Consider the following 18,806-nt stretch of genomic DNA (forward strand, 5'->3'; position numbering starts at 1 on the left):
TTATGACATTACTCCGTGCACTCACTTTATCCTGACAAATAAAACCCAAAACCGAGTGTAGCGCAGATATGACACAATTGACAGGCAACTTCCTCAAACGGAATGCGTTACTGTTAAAATAACTATGCCTTAGTTAAAATAGCAATTTTATCACAATTTACAAATACTTGGAAACATTTGGGATATTGTAGGTACTCAACTGAACAAAATATATAACACTGGCCTAGTGGTTTTTGGATATTTTACTGCAAAAATACTACATAGTGCACCTTTAACCATGATGTTGAAGTTATGTGAGCAAATTATGTTTGCTTAACTTAATTGAATCATGTGGAACCGATGTACATGACTAAATCATGTAAATCCAACACACCTTTTTTTCATAGTTTGCAGTCAAAAAGAAAAAGAATAGGAAGTATCATCAACAAAACTGTAATTTGTGTGTTAATTTGTGCATTTCTGGGATTTACTGCAGAGCAAGAGCTGAACGCAGTCAAATATTACTGTCAATGTCACATGATGCTGGATCTGGTGAGGAAGCTGTCAGCGATCAGTATATTGATTTTGAAGAAGCTGAAAATGATATTTTTGAGAATAGGTTTGTGATGGCGAATATGAGCCAGGTATATGGCGAATATGAGCCATATACTCATTTGCTGCTTAAATCTACAACATTTTTAAAAACACGAAATATTAGATCAAATCAGCACATAATCAACTTTGCGGTGCTGAACATGATCAGGGCATGGATCAGACAAATTTCCACGTGCGTCTTGAAAAGCTTGTGATGTACACAATTCCCGCTCTATACTTTTTTTTTTTTCACTTGTACGTCACAATAGAGAAGAAAAGACCGCAACTTCCATTTCGTGTGGACTTTAAAAGATTGCTGATTCTGTTAGGTCTTGTGTAACCTTAATAAAAATCAATATAGGGTACAGAGAGGTGTCGTGAGAACTGATCGTTCATTAGCTCATCGTGTTTGCATGTGTCAGACAAACATCCTTTGCTTGTTATATACTGTCCAATAAAATGACTCAATCTGTTTTATTCCCATCATTGTGTGTTTGATGTGACTGATAACTGGCCGGACACTTACTAATCTTCGTTTTTTATGTAGAAAAGCCAGCTGCGTGACCTCTTATAGCCTGAACTCCACGTAACCTTAATTCTTCATCCATAAAACGGTCGGATGGTGTAAGTCATCTAATGAAGATGTGTAAACACTCTTTCAGCTCCCACTGTTGCTGGCTTTCAGCATGATAATGTGATCTTTGAGCATTCGAGGATGGATGTTCCACAGAGCCATACATCAGAAGTGTAATGCTGCTCATATGGCTGATATTTAATAAACAGTGACAGTAGGCCTAGAAGATAAATTACAGAAATGATTTTTCACATACTATCCAGAACTGAGGAAAATCAAGAATGTGGGGTTTGGGGGTTGTTATAAATCTCAGAAAATGTTTTATTTGTCTTGTTTTCCATTACAGATTTATAAAAAAATCTTGAAAAACGATACATACTTGAAAAGGAAAATGATCAAAGGAGGAGATCAAACTATCAAATTTAATTGAGATTTAAATAGTCTTTCAGTGGGATAAGAAAAAAAAGGATCTTGTTTTCCCTTTTAATTAAATGTATTTGTCTTACAGATATTTTTCTTGTTTAAGCACATGACTTATTAATATTTTGAGTTCATTAATTTTTTATTTTATTTCTTGATTTAAGGATTTGTACATATTTTTTTAACTGGACAGATTCTTGTACAAGACAAAAATATTGAGTAGTTTTTTTTTTTCCATTGCATTTTATGTCACACTTTATTTTACAGTAGGCCTACTATATAGTTACATACTTCTAAAGAACATTTGTGTGTTTGTGTGTGGAGTTGCTTAATTTATACATTATGGTTTTTATTTGTATTAATATTAGTAGTAGGCTAGTATAAGAAAGACATAAAATACTCTTTTTTATAAAACTTGTTCATCTGAGTCACTTTAATAAAGACTCCTGACAGACAATAAATGAATATGTGGAAGAAATTATATGAAAAATATAAAAATATGTTTTTATGACATATGGGGACATTTCATAGGCGTAATGGTTTTTATACTGTAAAAACTGTATTTTACCCTTAATCTACCCATCACAGAAAACATTCTGCATTTTTACTTAAAAAAAAAAACTCATCCTGTATGATTTATAAGCATTTTTAAAAGTGAGGACATGGCCAATGTCCTCTTATTTCACCCTCTCCTAATACCTATGTCTTACCCATGTCATTATACACATTTGTGTCCAGAACACACACACACACACACACACACACACACACACACACACACACACACACACACACACACACACACACACACACACACACACACACACACACACACACACACACACACACACACACACACACACACACACACTCACACACTTCATTTATCCAGTGAGCACCAGTGACTACGAGTTTCTATCTTTCCTTGTTTTAGAAGTATTTATTTATGTATTTAAATATAGATAGCCTACACCTAGTCTAGTAAGTCACATTCATTAAAAATCAGAGGCAAACAGTCAGGCGTGTACAGCACATGTTCCAGCGTAAAATCCGCTTGCACTTGTTATGTCATGATGCATCATCTTCATTACTGTGTAGCCCTTTTTTTGCCGAAATTTTGAACAGAAGTGCACGCCCATTGGAGAAAACCAGGTGTGTCTCAGAGTAGTCCCCGCCCACTTTACCAAATATGGACAATGCACGGGAAGTTGATTGACAGCAGGCAGCAGCTGCTGAGATACCGAGACATGGCGGAGCGTACAGTTTGAGTAGGGAACGCTAGAGGAGTTGCGTTACTTTTGCTCACACTTGAGTCCGCACAGTGCAAAATAAATGGCCAAGAAGAAACTATAAACGCGGATGAACATGCTCTCCTCGGAAGCGGAGGGAAAAAATAGACGAAGTTGCCTCGCGTAAGTGATCCGGAGAAATGTCTCGCTGTTTAGGGCAGTCAACAGCCTCAGGCAACAAACATGGCTTCTGTGCCTTTCTGCTGTTTGTAATGAAAACCCGCTTGATTAAGCCATCACATCTCATGGCGCCGTGGCTCAAATCCTACAAGTGAGCGGATAGTAAGAAGTTGCTGCTGCATTCATCGGGTTTGTGTGAGGGGGATCGGGTCTACGGCGATAGCGCGGAGCTAGCTAGTTAGCTAGGGAACTGTAGGAACTGCAATGGAGCCCAAGCACAAAGAGTTACTACACCAGTACCACCAGAACTTACTGGAGTCCATCACGGATGCGGACCAGCTGATAGAGCTGCTGAGTAAATCGGGAAGCCTCAGCGAGCAGGAAACCTTCGAGCTGGACCAAAACTGCTCCTCCAGCGCCGAGAAAGTGGACCAGCTCCTGAAGATGCTCATGAACAAGCAGAGCGACCATTTCCTGGAGCTCTGTGTGGCCCTGGAGAAGACCTACCCTCACCTGTACTCTGCCCTCTTCTCCAACGGTGGAGGACCAGCAGATCACTCTGGTAAGATGCACTGTGCATGTTGTGCATCACATCAAAGATGTGGTCAGTTTGGTGGTCTAAGTTAACTTACTTCTAGGTGGATGTGAAAGTCTTAGCAGCAGTTGTCAATGAGTTGTACATCCAACTGGAGTATTTTCAAAAGACACCGTGTCTTTATTCGCATGCAACATAACATGTTTTTTTTTTGAATTTGCAATGCATCAGATGATTAGGTAATGCTCTTTGTTATTGTGCATTAGATGTTTTTAGGTTTGGTTCAATAGTGAAGTGCTGGAATTGCATTCTTTCAGGAAGGATAGCGGATTGGGAGGTGAACACTTGGATGCACATCATAGATTAAGCAAGTTGCAACACGGATCAGTCAGATGCAGTCTTACTTTCTTCTAGGTGGATGTGAAAGTCCTTGCTCGGGTTGACCATGAGTTGTAAATATAATTGGAGGTTGCAAAAGTGTAATTATACATTTAAGTACTAAGTAATATTAATGAACTACTACTATAAGGTTAGGATTTGGTTTAGTTTAGGGTTAGTTGCATGCAACTATGCGTCATTTATAGTTATTTCTAAAGTAACTACATGTAGCAATGACATGTAAAACAACGTTACCCAGTTGGATGGATCTGATTGCTGTAGGATTTGTGATTGTGACATAACATGTCTTCACATTTTCATAGATGAAGTCATGTTTTTGATTTATTGTGACGTGGATGTCAATGTGATGAAACGATGTTGCAGGATGGTTTCAGTTATTTTTAGCTTTGGATCAATAGTAAAGCACTGGAATTGACCAGTCGGGCAAGACAAATAGCAGTTTGGGAGGTGAACATGTCCATCATGATTGTGGGCACGCGGTGTGTAGAACTGATGTATGATTTATTTTAGATAAATATATGAGATATAGAAGCACTTGACTGGATTGTATCTTTCTTTTTGAATAGGCATAAGTGTTTTGAGCTTATATCTGTAGAAACTGTTCATTTGTGTGCCACATGCATTTTTTTTTGTTTAGCATTTGTGGTTCCTTGAAGAACTTTTGAACAAAACCCCTTCCAGGCTCTTTATATACTTCTTATATAGCTCTGCACACTAAGCAAAAGACGGTTCTTTTAATTAAGAACTACTCACTGAATGGTTTGTTGCGAAGACCTTTATTTTTTAAGACGTATCTTTGCATTTGCATGGATGATGATTGAGTTCTTCTTTCTGTTTATGAATTTGGTATTTTGCAGCGGATGTTTCATTGCAATGGTGTTATGACATGACATAAAGGTGTTGGATGTTGATTTCAGTGTTGGTGTTTATCGGTGATAAACAGTTGGGATTGACCAGATGAAGGCAGCAGACCACCAGGGTGGAACAGGCATCTTCTGCAGGTTGAAACGTGGTGTTACAGATGAGGATGAAAGTACTATTGTATCGATTGACCCTGAATGCAAAGATCACACTAGGGTTTCTCAGTCAATGCTCCACGTCTTCAAGCTATTATCAGTGATCAGAGGGAAGCATCATGGGTAACTGAAATAAAGATTTCCCCCTGGATAAGCCCATGGAGATATGCTTCTGTTTCTCTGCTCATGACATGGGTCATATCATTTCCATTTTAATTTTGTTCAAACCAAGTGCATCCCTTACGCAAGTCAATGGAAATGGCTATGGGCTGACTTGTTTCCATGGAAACACACTTGCCAGGGTACCATGGCAAATCGATTTGAACATACATGTGCTGTGTTCGTAGGCCTGTAACAATGGATCTGGAGTCTTATAAATGGTTTGAAATGATTGTACTGGATCAGATTTTGAAATGATACAGTGAAGATATATGAGCTTAATGACATCTTTATTGGTACATCGTGTGTCCTTGAGGTTGAGTCTAGGGTCATGAACTTCCACTAAGGTTGTCAAACGTACCGGTACCAGTCGTTACAAAAAAAAAGTTGATGGTACCAGAATTTCTGCAGTACTGGTAGTACCTGCTGGTTTATTCGGTACTTTCTGATATGCTGCTTTCAAACGCTCTCGTTCATGTTTGTTTGAGTGCTCTCTGAGTGTCAAAGGTATCTGTTTACAGTGTGTTTTTGAGGCTTGAGCAGTAGCCAATCACAATCATTTTTGTTAAGAATGTGAACGCACCACTAAAAACACAATATAACCCACAAAGTCTAGACGATGTAAATAAGGGAATCATTGTACAATTCAAATCATATATCGATATTTTCTTGGAAAAACTGCATTGTGTAGTGTATGCGTGTACTCTCTGGGTGTGTGTGAGGGATTTACTCGATAATGTCAGGTTGTACATGAGTTAAAACAACACTTACGATTTTAACACAGACGATATATATCGCACGCACACCTCTAGGCCTTGTTCAGATATTTGTGTTCTGGTAGCGAACAGAAATTGGTTCAGAGAACCGTACAATTTTACTGGTGTTGGTACTGTTAACCCCTAACAGTTTTAAAACTGTTAGGGGTTAACAGTACCAAGTCCGACTACTGAAATTTTGATACTGTGACCACCCTAACTTGGACCATGGGGTCTTTTGGAAAGGATATTCTACTAAAGTTACTAAATTAACTGTTAAGTGCTTCACATACTATTGCTTTTGGCTTAATTGAATTTTGAAGGTGTGATGCTCTCCGCAGCCTTAGTGACTGGTCACTGAATTGAACCATGTTTATCCACGTTGCATGTGACCCTGTATTAAATGTAGTCTTTAGTCCGAGGGTTTTCTAATACTTTGTGTAGTTTTGGTCATGCTTTTAAGGATGAAAGCATTTCACACAACCTATCTGTGTTGTCTTTAGGGATGCACTGCATACAACCATTCAAACGTTTGTTGTCAGTATAAGATTTCCTTTTTTTTCAGTATTCAGCAAAAATGCATTAAATGAAAAACATAGCTACAGAAGATTTTAATGGCAAACAAGCAATTAAAGAATTCTGAGGAAAATAATATCTATGGTTTCCTCAAAAATATGATAATAATAATTGTTTTTGAGCACCAAATCAGCATATCAGAATGATTTTGTGACACTGAAGACTGGAGTAATGCTGCTAACAATTCAGCTTTACCATCACAGGAATAAATTACATTTTAAAATGTATTCAAATAAGACAGGTTATTTAAAATTATAATAATATTTCCCAATAATTCTTCTTTTTCTGTATTTTTGATCAAATACTTGATGTTAGATATTTAATTGTGCATGCTTATTTATTCTATTTTTACATATTGCTGTCATTTAACACTCGTGAATATGTACCAGTGTATAGGTACTTTATCTGTTATTTTCTAATGTATTGCCATTAAAAGAAAATGAAAATAAAATTTCTATTGTTCTCGTTATTTGTAAGTCACTTTTTGGTTAAAAGCATCTGCCAAATGATAAACATCTGATCATAGTTTTAAATTTATTTTTATTTTATTTAATTACATTTTTTTGACTATTGAATCTGTTTGATTTGGCTTCTACCAGGTGACTCTGGGGAATTTGTGTAAAACACAATTTAAGTTTAACTGAATGCACAACCTTTAGACATAAACAATGTTTGGGAAGTGTTTTCTCCCTTCTAATATATTTTGGTTAATTGCATTTTATTATTTGCATTTTGCATTTGTTCCCCCCCCTTGCTGCCCATGACCTTATCACAACAGATCTGCGACCCACCCATTGAGAGTCTCCGGTGTAGAGCATTGCTGTCAGAACAGACACATACACACACACACACACACACACACACACACACACACATACACACACTTTGTGTATGCTGGCACAGTCCCACCTGACTCTGCTTTTATTTGTGTACACCAACCACACACCCACACACGTGTATAAGAAATCCATAAGAGGGGAGCTGTATATATTTCCTATTCCCAGTTGTGGTTATTCATCTCCAGATTAGCTTCCTTCCTCTGAAGATGCTATGTATCCTGTGTGGGGCTTATGTTGATTTGAGCTGAAAGGTATTTCAAAAGCATCATTTTCTTTAGTGCAGTGATTTAGTTCATATGATTATTATGTTTAGCCGTGTTAGTAAGAGCTTAAGATCAGTCTTGTCCCCCTGCAGGCTCCAAACAGCCTGAAATGACTCTGCCGTATGCATGGATGATGAGTTGCACTGATATCAACCTGCTCTGAAGTCATTCTCCCAAGCTGCCGCTGTTGGGCTTCAGCTCTTTTCATTGCCAGGTCTTCCTCTCTACACACACACACACACACACAGGCTCAGTCGTGGAGGAGGGGCTGGATCGGTTCAGAGGATAGTATTGTAGCGGCAGCTCCAACTGTTCAGCACGCAGGCTAAAGGAACTGCAAACAGCATGTCTCTCCATGGAAGGACTCTCCTGTTCACAGCCTCATAAATCAACCAACATAGGGAGACAAAAGATCAATGTTGGCGATCAATCTCTCTAACAGGACAAGGAAAGTGAGATTTATGTGCTGTAGATGATATTCGAATAGCCTTAGTGCACTGCAGACTTGCACATTTCCATGAGCCGAAGAGCATTGATTACTGTAAACGCATCCCTTATCATTTAGTTTGACTTGCATCATTTCAGAGATGTTTGATGTCATGGTTTCCAATCTGAAGTTATTGCTGTGACCTATAGGCCCTTCAGATAGGAGACACTGAAGCCATAAAGGTGCCATCCATTTCAAATGAGCGGCAGTGCAGTTGTTTCACTTGGTAAACTAGGGCTTGGGCTTGTCCACTGTGGGCTAGTGGGCAACTTCTACATGCAGTCAAATGTAGCGAGGCCAGTACAGAAACAACAGGCCTTTTGTTTTAAATGAAATGCCCCGTCAGCAGTTTGCACTGTTTACAGACCATGGGGGCTGTCCACTTGGATCCCAGTTGATCAGTGCAGCGGACAGGGAAAGTTACAGTGTGACAGTATGTCAAAAAGAGCTCTTAATGGGTCGTGAATTGCATTTTTTAAAAATGTATAATGTTCTCTGAGAGGTCCACTTTTAATGTTATCAAAAACATCCTAATTGAGAGGTAATAGGCTTTTAATAGGTTTTAACCCTCTTTTTCAAACACTCCATTTTAAAAACTGGGAAGTAGATGCCAACTGATATGATTGGGTAACAGTTTTACTGATGAAAAAAAGTTTTAACGTCTCCGTCACTTCTAATGTTAAAAAATATCTCTACATAGTTGAAGCATTTGCCAACAATGTGAAACATTTATGCTTATGAACTGCAGTTCGTGTCATGCCTCTCGTGGCAGGTGCTCGTCTTTTGTCCTGTCCCAAAAGGCACACTTCGTATGCACTTTCGGTCTTCTGGGCTTACAATGGCTGCTGCTTGCGTGTCAGTTGAAAGTGTGGACTCGTGTGTACCCATAAACAGCACTGAGTCTAGAGCACAAACAATTTATCGGCCTGTCGATTTTATCGACTGATATGAGCCTGACGCAGATATATTGGTATAGTCATATATTCTGCAGATATGCCACCGATATGAACGAACGCACATGTGTCTCGCAGCGTGCAAATTTTCACATAAAATGATGTCAAAATGCAGTCTTGTCGAGTATCATTGTAAACACGCTTAATTGAACGTAAACATGACATTTGCCAGTCACTGCCAGCGTTTATTGGTAATTTTCTCAAGTTTTATGGCCCACAGAATATCTCGGATGAATATCCGAACATGCAATACATCAAAAGAAAGAACCGACCCTCTCTCTTATTCATGCCTTGTTTTGTTTTTTATCAGCACTTGAATGTGGTTAAGTTTCATGAAAAAAGCAACATTGAGCAAAAAGCTGTGAAAATCACGTTTTTGTCAAAGACTACATACAGATGAGATTCAGAACGATGATCAAACCACAGATGGACTAGATCGAGCTCATCCTGGGTCGACATTTCATTCAATAATATAGCCATTTTGATTTATATGCTGTTTAACGTTGATAATTGCGTTATTTTACATATGCATCTACTGTTTCTGCTTTTTCTTCCCCTGTGTTTTCATCAGGAGATTCAATACTCATTCAGATAATATGTAATAGCAGCCCCTAACGTATAATGGTAAAAACATGGAAAGCAGGAACATTTCGTCAATGGCAGGGAAGAATTTCCTTATAAAAGACGACATAACAAAAGACAGAGAAAAAAAATCACTCACTGCTCTCACTTATTATGTCTGTAGCCTACCTGAAGAGCTATATGAAAAACCTGAAAATAACAGTTTTTTCTGTTGTATTTATGTACAATGTATGTTTATAATACATATACTGTATTATATATACAATACCAGTCAAAAGTTTGGACACATCTGTGGGAAAGTGCATCTAAACTTTTGACTATAATATACACCTAAAGAATATCGGCCGACATATATCAATTTTAGACTTTTTTTACTCCCTAAAATCGGCCCAGCTGTGTCATTGATACCATGCAACGTTAAAACAGCGGCTGCTTTGACGATGCAAACGCAACACGTTTCGCCCTCAAATAATACAATGTGAACACACTCCAGAGGGTGCAGGGAAGGAGGGAGCAATCGAACCTGGGTTCGGACCAGGCAATCGAAGCAAGTGTAAAAGCACCCTCAGAAGTGGTTTTGTGAATGAAGTTTTGAGTGTATTCTGTAGACGTGCACTACTCATCACACTGTGAAGCACAGCTCATGCCATGAAATATTAATACTGATGCCACTCTGATTCAAGGCCATCACTTCAGATCTAAGAAGTTTTTTTTTAGGATCCCTGCCTCTTAACGTCACACTCAAGGACAGGATAGCCTCTGTCTTTTATATTCTGCATGTCAGCTTCAGCTTTTATCCACCTCGCTAGATGAAATGCGTTCGAGACTGCACTGCTTTTAGTCAATATTGCAGCTCTCATTTATTTTTGGATCTAGACAGATCGGTCTATCTGTCTTCAGCTTAGCACATCATCGCTAAACGTGGCACAAAGCAATTTGATAAATCCAATATCCCTCTGATAATGATGCGCTCACACACATTTTCACATTGGCTTAAACAGTATTGATCTCAGCTCAATTTGTGGTGTGAACACTCACTAGCAGCGCCTGATCGTTTAATGGCAGCAGAGCGCGTGAATGATCGCTAGCGCTGGAATTAGAAGCAAAATGATACCGTGTCAGCACAACATAGATGTGTGCTTGTCTCTGTGGCTTTAAAAGGACACAAGCCTCCTAGTTTCACTCAGATCTTCAAGTTTTTTTTCTCCATGAGAGGCAGAGCTATCAAGAAAGACCTCATTACCATTTTCAAGTGTTCCCAAGCTGCTTAATTGCAGAGGAACTGCGGAAGTGCCACGGTCTAGATGCTAGTTGTGAGGTAATGGAAATATACAGAGAAGTGATAGTCTCATCTTGACTTTAATTACACTTGATTTTGAGAGAAGTCTCTTCTGGAAAGAAATCTATGTTTTTCTGGAAATCATGATACTTTTTTCAGGATTCTTTGATGAATTGAAAGTTCAAAAGAACAACATTTCTTTGAAATTGAAATCTTTTAGACCAGTATTTCTTTGCTGTCATTTTTGATGAATGTGATTCATCCTTGCTTAATCAAAGCATTAAATTCTTTCAAACAAAACATCACAGACTTCAAACTTTTGAACGATAGTGCAATGTATTGAAAGTTGCCGTGCCGTCTCAATTTAGCTGCTTTGTCTTTTTGTGACGGTTTCCTCTCCAGTTTTTCTGTGTGTGGCTGTACAAGAAAAATAAATATACATAATTTACATACGCAATGCATATATTTTGTACTTAATTTTGTTGCATAAGCACTAAAAGGTTTTCTTTGTATCAGTAAGTGTAAAAAGAATGAAACAATCTTCTGACTAAAATCACTTGTATGCATATCACATTGTAATTACGACTTCCAGGCTCTTACGCACAATTGACTTGAGACGGCATGAGTCTTGCCTGTTAGTCTGAGCGGGAGCGATCAGACTGGCACATGGAGTTTGTTCTAGGAAGCACTACAGTGGGTATCGGAAAACGGGCCATGTGTCCCGTAGGGAGATGCTATATTAGACTAAGCCTGCACTATGTACCTGTCACTGCAACACAATCAAGATGTGGATTATGCCCCTTTTTACAAGATGCAAAATAAGTCTCTAATGTCACCAGACTGTGTATGTGAAGTTTTATGAAGTGAAAATGAAGTGAAATAATTTTTTTATAGCATGTTCAAATTTACACTTTTTGGGGGTGTGTAAAAACGCATTGTTTTTGTATGTGTATCTTTAAATGCAAATGAGCTGGTGTTCCCAGGCAGTTTTTCAAGAAGGGGGAGCTTTAAGAGCTTGTGCTGGTGGGTGAAGACAATCACGCACAATTTTTTTTCTCTCCAGAAACTCTCACTAGCAGTGTTCAGTTCAAACGTCAACAACAATAGTCAAACAATAACGGCAACCGAGCCAGCAACATGACATCATGACTTTGCGTAAACACACACCCCACTTTCTAAAGCCAAGTGGCTTGTTATCTGTACACATTTTGAGCTATCCACATGTATGTCTACACCGTGTGATTCTGCTTGAATGTCTATGCCAAAACTAACCATCATCTCAGCGTGTATATCTACGCCGTTTGATTCTGCGTGTATGTCTACGCCAAAACTAACCATAATGCGTGTGCGTCTGTGTGTGTCTACAATGTAAATGGGTTTTTAAACATACTAAATTATGTTTTTTTGAAAATGTAAAAATGCAGAATGTTTCTTGTGATGGGTAGGTTTAGGGGCAGGGGCAGTGTGTGTGTGTGATGGATAGATTTAGGGGTAGGGGTAGTGTGTGTGTGTATGATGGGTAGGTTTAGGGGTAGGGGGATAGAATGAAACTGCGTTGATAAACATGCTAAAAAGCAATTATGCGTCTTGATAGTAGGGCTGCACAATTTGGGGAAAATATAGAATTGCAATTATTCTGGTTAAAATTGCGATTTTAAAATGCGATTATTATTATTAAGTATTATTATTATTAGTGCTGATTGACATAGACTTCATCACTGTATAGAATACTATAAAATATTGCATCATCTGCCTCATTTTGTGATGAGAATCCACATTAGCTCACAAACACTCGACTGACGATATGAAGTGAGGTAAAACGTTATTAAACGTTGTCTTTTGTTGAACAGGTTTATGAACGCTTCGCTAGTTTGTGAAGATGTTTGACTCCTGTTGCTTTTTCAAAACGCATGTTATAAGCGACTTCTGGTCACAGAGCCGCTCTTCGCTAACACACTGGGCATTTATTTATTTAATTAAAATCGCAGCCTATATGCTTTCATAATCACACGTTACCCAAATTGCGATTGCGGTTCGATTTCGGTTAATCCGTCAACCCTACTTCATAGCACGCCAAAATAGCATACGAATTGGCGTGCCATATATTCGCCGTTTCATGAGATCAGACTGGAGCCAGAGAATATATGCTTCAAGGGGAGAGAACGGTTTAGTTTAGTTGAATTACTATTATAACTTATGTTGTCATCTTGCTTTTATCCACTTTTAGTACAAGTCTATTGTAGTGGACCCCATCCGAATGATGTCCAGAACTTTACTGATGATTTTAATGAAGTTTATTATTGTACGTCACACAAAAGGTGAAGGGTCTGTTTCTCTCCAGAAAATGCCTGGAAGAGCTGAATAAAACACTACAAGAAGTGCACATTAAAGTCTAATACATTAACTCTCTCTCTTCCTTGCCTTATCATCAACATAGAGCAAATTACACAAAAATGCTCTACAACTAACACTACACAAAGAGCGTATCCCTTTTCAGGGGTGCTTAATAAACTGGTAGACTTTATATCTGTAAAACAACTGTGTGCTGCTCTCTAGGCCTGTGGCGATAGTCAATAAATCAACTAATCTCACAATAAAAAATAAAAATAGCTTGATAATTTTTTTGGGGGGGGATGAATTTGCTCACGCTCGTGCGGAAGCATCGGTTATAAACAAGGCTTAAAGCTACACTGAAGTTGGCAGTTTGATAAATGCTAGTTAATTCTTCAGTTCAGTCTTTGTGTGCTAAAAAGGCACATAAGTTCCCGTAGAGATAGCAATTCACATTATCCTTTTTTGCCAAATAAATGAAAAGCATGTCATCAATATCTTCTCTCTTGCTGTATCAAAATCTCTCCTAGCTTTCCTCAGAATTGGTCAAGTCAAGTTTAGTTTGTGCATGATTACATGATATATAAAAAAAATGTTTTAATACTGTAGCCTAAATTGTGGATAATTAAGCTATATATCATATGCTGAAGTACATTTCTGGAATGTTAACAATTAAAAGAAAAAACAACAACAAGAACCGTACAGAACTGAAAAACCTTAAATCTGTGAACCGAACCGTGGGTTTTTTGAACCGTGCCACCCCTAATATGCACCTAAAACACAATCATCAAATCAAATGATGATTGTGTTTTAGGTGCATATTGTCGCTACAGCTGCTCTGGCCAGGAGAAATTGGTGGACGGTGTATAATACGCCGGTGTATAGTCCATCAGCAGTCGTGGCCGGGCCCTGTATAAAGTCACGTCACTTTGCCCAGAATCTGCGAACGGCTTGTTCTTAGACTGCCTTTGTTTTAGTTTACAAAAAGAATTAGGTGGATTTTTCATCATTATAGGGTGGTTGTGTACACACACTTCCAACACAGATTTATGTTCAAGCATTTAATTTTTTTTTTGCATAATAGTTCCTCTTTTAAGGACTTTTTTTAAGACTTTGAAATGTTAAGGTAAAAGAAAGAAAGAATATGAAGATTCCGCACAGCATTCAGCTTGCTTCAGTAGTTTTTCTTTTCTAATTTTAGTTTTTTCAAACTTTTTTTCTGATGGCTGCCTGAGAGGATTTTTGTGTTCTGTTAGACTGTCAGCACTGTAATCTTCACTCTCACACGTAAGTGTGTTTCTAAATTCATCCCTTTTAAAGCACCGCCGCTGCAGTCATCAGAGCAATGCTTTTGTAACACATTCACCATCTTCAACAATGATTTTTTAAAGATTTTTACTTTCAGACTCTAGATCATCTGCTTTTAGCCATGTTCCTGTTTTTTGTTAGGGCTTTGTTAGTTACAAAGATAGAGATATTTAGCTTATATTTTTAGTTACATCTATTGCTAGACAATTTTATCCAAAGACACTTGCATTGCATTCAGATACATTTCACCTGGACATGCATTTTTAGGAATCCAACCAATGACATTGGCTAGACATTCTTTTCTTCAGTGTGCTATGTAAATTAAATGAATACAGATTACTAAATTAACCTAATGAAACAATTCTGAATATTAACTAGTTGACTATCCCATCAACTAGTCAATTATATGCTTCTGTTCAAAAGTTTGGGGACCAGGGTAGGGTTGGGCACTATTCACATTTTAACCGGTACCCAATGGTACCTTTTTAAAAATTAAAACACGGAACGGAAATTTTGATCGTTTATTATCATTATCATTACGCTAGTGTTAGTATTGTTGAGACATGTTTAAATTCTACTGTACTACAGTAATATATTTTAGTTAAACCAAATTGTTTTATTTTGACATTCATTCACACAGAGACCCACAGGATCCGTATTTAAAGCGTCTTTTTGTAGTTTAACATATTCAACTCTGCACCCAACCCGTGGGTCCAAAATTGCATCCATCATAATCATTCAAAATATGCTGCTATATAACCAGATGCATTCTCAGCTCCCGAAATTTAGTAACGATTGATATAATGTGAATCGGAACTCTGTAGTACTGTCGTAATTCAGTCGGTGCCCTTAAAAGTACAGAGTTCGGTACCCAACCCTAGATCAGGGATTCTAAAGACTGGAGTAATGAGGCTATAAATTGTTCTAAAGATTGCTTTGACAAATCTCTGTAAGATGTGCCGAAAGAAGCAAGATTTTCCCACAACCCACAAAGGTTGCCCTGTGGTTGGAGTGACATGTGAAGTGATGAGATGCAGGGTGGTGATGGTGTTGGCAGCCCATATTCTTCACGTTACACTGAGACCGGCGCTTCTAGTAGGCGTGACGAGAACTAGAGTTACTGAGATCACAATCTTGCTCTATTACTGAGCTGCTATTGAGACGAGTGCTGAACTTACTCCAGGGGCTCTTTTCGTGCCGTTAGTGTGCTTGGGATAAAAAGCCCCCACCAAATGCCAAGTAATATCAGATGTAGCACTTGTAGTGGTAAAATTAGATTTTTGGTTCCACTGTTTCAGTGCTTTCAGTGCTTTATGTTTTCACGAGAAGTCCCGCGGTTATTCAGTCGTTGTATTGAATGAGTTTTGAGTTACCTCTGATCCCCTCAGTTCTTTCTACAGGCTTGTTAAAAGTGGGAATATCCCTGTATCTGTGTGTGACATCACCTGATACGTGAGTGTCCAGTTCTTTTGTCTGCTAATGTCTTTCTCCTCACTGCACATTATTGCCAGACCGACTGTATACACTGCCATGTCACATGACAGAATCCGAGCCCTGATTGGCTGCTTCCTCTGAACCTTGCCCTCAGTACCACAGCCTTGCCATGCGGCCTCATGTAAAAGTGACTAAACAAAGGCTGTGTGATGTGATGTGTCTTTTCCTGGGGCACATTGCTCTCTGTCTTTCAGCTTGTGCTGGGACGACTCCAGATTTAATCAAACAGCCGCGGCTCCTACAGCAGAAGCAGGAGCACAGCCAAAGAAGGCTGATTTAGACCGCTGAAATGTGGGTAAACAGAATCATTTATCACCCTCATTCTGACGCCCTCTTTGCCGGCTCAGTATCATGAATAGGACAAACCACTCAAACTCGAGTTAATGCAGCTTTGTATTGACAGGAAGCTGTTGCACATAATTTTATTTTACAATACCCTAACATAGTGGTGTCAGTTTTTGCACATTTTCTTTAGAAATTATTTTTAAACTTCTTTTTTACCTATTTGTTTGACAGCCATATTTTGTCATTAACACAAAGAAAAAAACTACCTAGTTTAAAACAGTTCTTAGAAATGTATTCTCTGTGTGTTTGAGGAATGTTGACGAATGTTAATATATTGACTGCAAAATTTACCAAATTAGTTCATCTTTTTTTTTTTTACATTTAGAATTGCTGTATTTATAAGTTATAATTAACCCCTAAAAATGTAATTCTGTCATGTATTGATCATCTAAAGCGCCCGCGTTGCCAGAATGACACTTCTCAAAGTGAAAGCGCAAACATCATATAAATCACCAGATCACATTTAGTTTTTAGTAGTATGATTATTCAAAGTGTTTATGCGGTAGCAACCTCGAGACCGGAGTCTGGGCGGCAGCGGCCTCGGGGCCGGAGTCTGAGCGGCAGCGGCCTCGGGGCCGGAGTCTGCGAGTCAAGCATCTCCAAAACTGCAGATCTTGTGGAGTCTTTTTTGTGGAGTCTATCCACAAAAAGTGCTCCAAGAAGGAATGGTGGTGAACCGCGACAGGGTCATGGCTCAATGATGCACATGGGGAGCAAAGGCTGGCCCGTGTCATCCAATCAAACAGACGAGCTACTGCAGCTCAACTTGCTCAAGAAGTTAATGCTGGTTCTGATAGAAAGGTGTCAGAATACACAGAGCATTGCAGTTTGTTGTGTATGGGGCTGCATAGCTGCAGACCAGTCTGGGTATCCACGGTGACCCCAGGCCACCACTGAAAGCGCCAACAGTGGGCACTTGAGCTTTAGAACTGGACCATGGAGCAATGGGAGGTGGCCTGGTCTGATGAATCATGTTTTCTTTTACATCACGTGGGTGGCTGGGTGCATGTGCATTGTTTATATGGGAAACACATGGCATCAGAATGCCCTATGGGAAGTAGGCAAGCTGGTGGAGGCATTGTGATGCTTTGGACAATGTTCTGTTGGGAAACCTTGAGTCCTGCCATCCATGTGGATGTTACTGACACGTACCACCTATTTAAGCATTTTTAAAGACCATGTACAGTACACCCTTTCATGGAAACGGTATTGCCTGATGGGTGGTGGCCCTGGCCTCTTTCAGCAGGATATTGCAACCTGCCACAAAGCAAGACTTCTTGAATGGTTTGAGGATCACAGCATTGAGTTTGAAGCGTTATCTTGGCCTCCAAATTCCCAAGATCTCAATTCAATCGAGCATCTGTGGGATGCGCTGAACAAACAAGTCCGATTCATGGAGGCCCCACCTTGCAATTTACAGGAATTAAAGGATCTGCTGCTAACATCTGTGCCAGATACCACAGCACACCTTCAGGGGTCTAATGGAGTCCATGCATCCACGGATCAGGGCTGTTTTGGCAGCAAAAGGGGCACATTAGGTTATAATTATGGATTCCACTGCATACTAGTGAATATAAAGTAAATATCAATAAAAGCAACCTCCATAAAACCAAACAAACTGTCACAATGTTCATTTATACACAAAGTTCATTTTTCAGATGTTAATGAATCAGATTTGTGCATGTGTGAAGATGTGCGGGAGGTTATGAAATTAGATTGTCACTGGTTTATAACTGAACTGTGTGTAAAGTGAATGTAACCCTATTTGGCACTCTAAATCAGACAACCGTATTCTGCTGCGGTGTAAAATGTAGCCTATGAGACAATGTTTAAATAGATTATCATCATGGTGTAATACGATCTTGTGACTCAAGATCAACCTCATACAAACAGATTCTGCTCTTGAGTTCATCCATTATTAAGCTTCAGCTTCAGCTTTTAGTTCATTTTTCAGGAAGACACTCAGAGCCTGTTCACTCTCTGTGGATTCTCTTTTTGCCATATAGCAGGATTTAAAATTCAGCTGAATTTATCATAGCAGCGCATGTCATGCCACATTTGTGATGGTTGCTGAGGGGGTTGTTGGGGGTTTGATCGTCTACTTGCCTGAAACAACTGTTGGACCAAGTGTGTGCAGAGCAGGAAACAAACAAACACAAAGGATGCCCAGGGCAAAGCATGCCATCTCTGACCTACATAATGCACGAGGACAGGGAAAGGGCTTAATGCCATTGTTTTGAAATCTGTCCAACATAAACTTTGCCAAATGTGTGTCTGTTCAGATTTAATTATTATTATTATTATTATTATTATTATTATTATTATTATTATTATTATTATTATTATTTCCATTAATTCTATATTGCAATAATTTGTTTTGAATGAAGTAAGATTAAAGAGTAAATGTTCACATTAGTTGTTACTTCTACATGGACACTTGACATGGATACTTTTACATGGACACTACATGGGCTACTGATCTAATTTTACAGATGCCGCGTCCGTCACA

General features: G+C 38.8%; 1 protein-coding gene across 6 annotated transcripts in view; it reads left to right on the forward strand.

Moving 5' to 3' along the window:
• Positions 1 to 2,736: 2,736 nt before the first annotated feature.
• The window catches only part of dlg5a (discs, large homolog 5a (Drosophila)), a 77,942-nt gene continuing 61,872 nt past the window's right edge, over positions 2,737 to 18,806 (forward strand). Inside the window, exon 1 of one of the 6 annotated variants that reach the window (XR_010898814.1) lies at positions 2,737 to 3,538. Coding sequence is in view for 5 of the 6 variants with exons in the window: in XM_067422309.1 (XP_067278410.1) it covers positions 3,241 to 3,538 (298 nt within the window). In the remaining variant the exon portion in view is untranslated. The remainder of the gene's footprint in view (positions 3,539 to 18,806) is intronic. The other 5 variants (XM_067422309.1, XM_067422307.1, XM_067422305.1 and 2 more) reach the window with 5 other exon arrangements.

Source organism: Pseudorasbora parva, chromosome 17 (assembly GCF_024679245.1).
Source record: "Pseudorasbora parva isolate DD20220531a chromosome 17, ASM2467924v1, whole genome shotgun sequence".
Classification (NCBI taxonomy): Eukaryota; Metazoa; Chordata; class Actinopteri; order Cypriniformes; family Gobionidae; genus Pseudorasbora; species Pseudorasbora parva.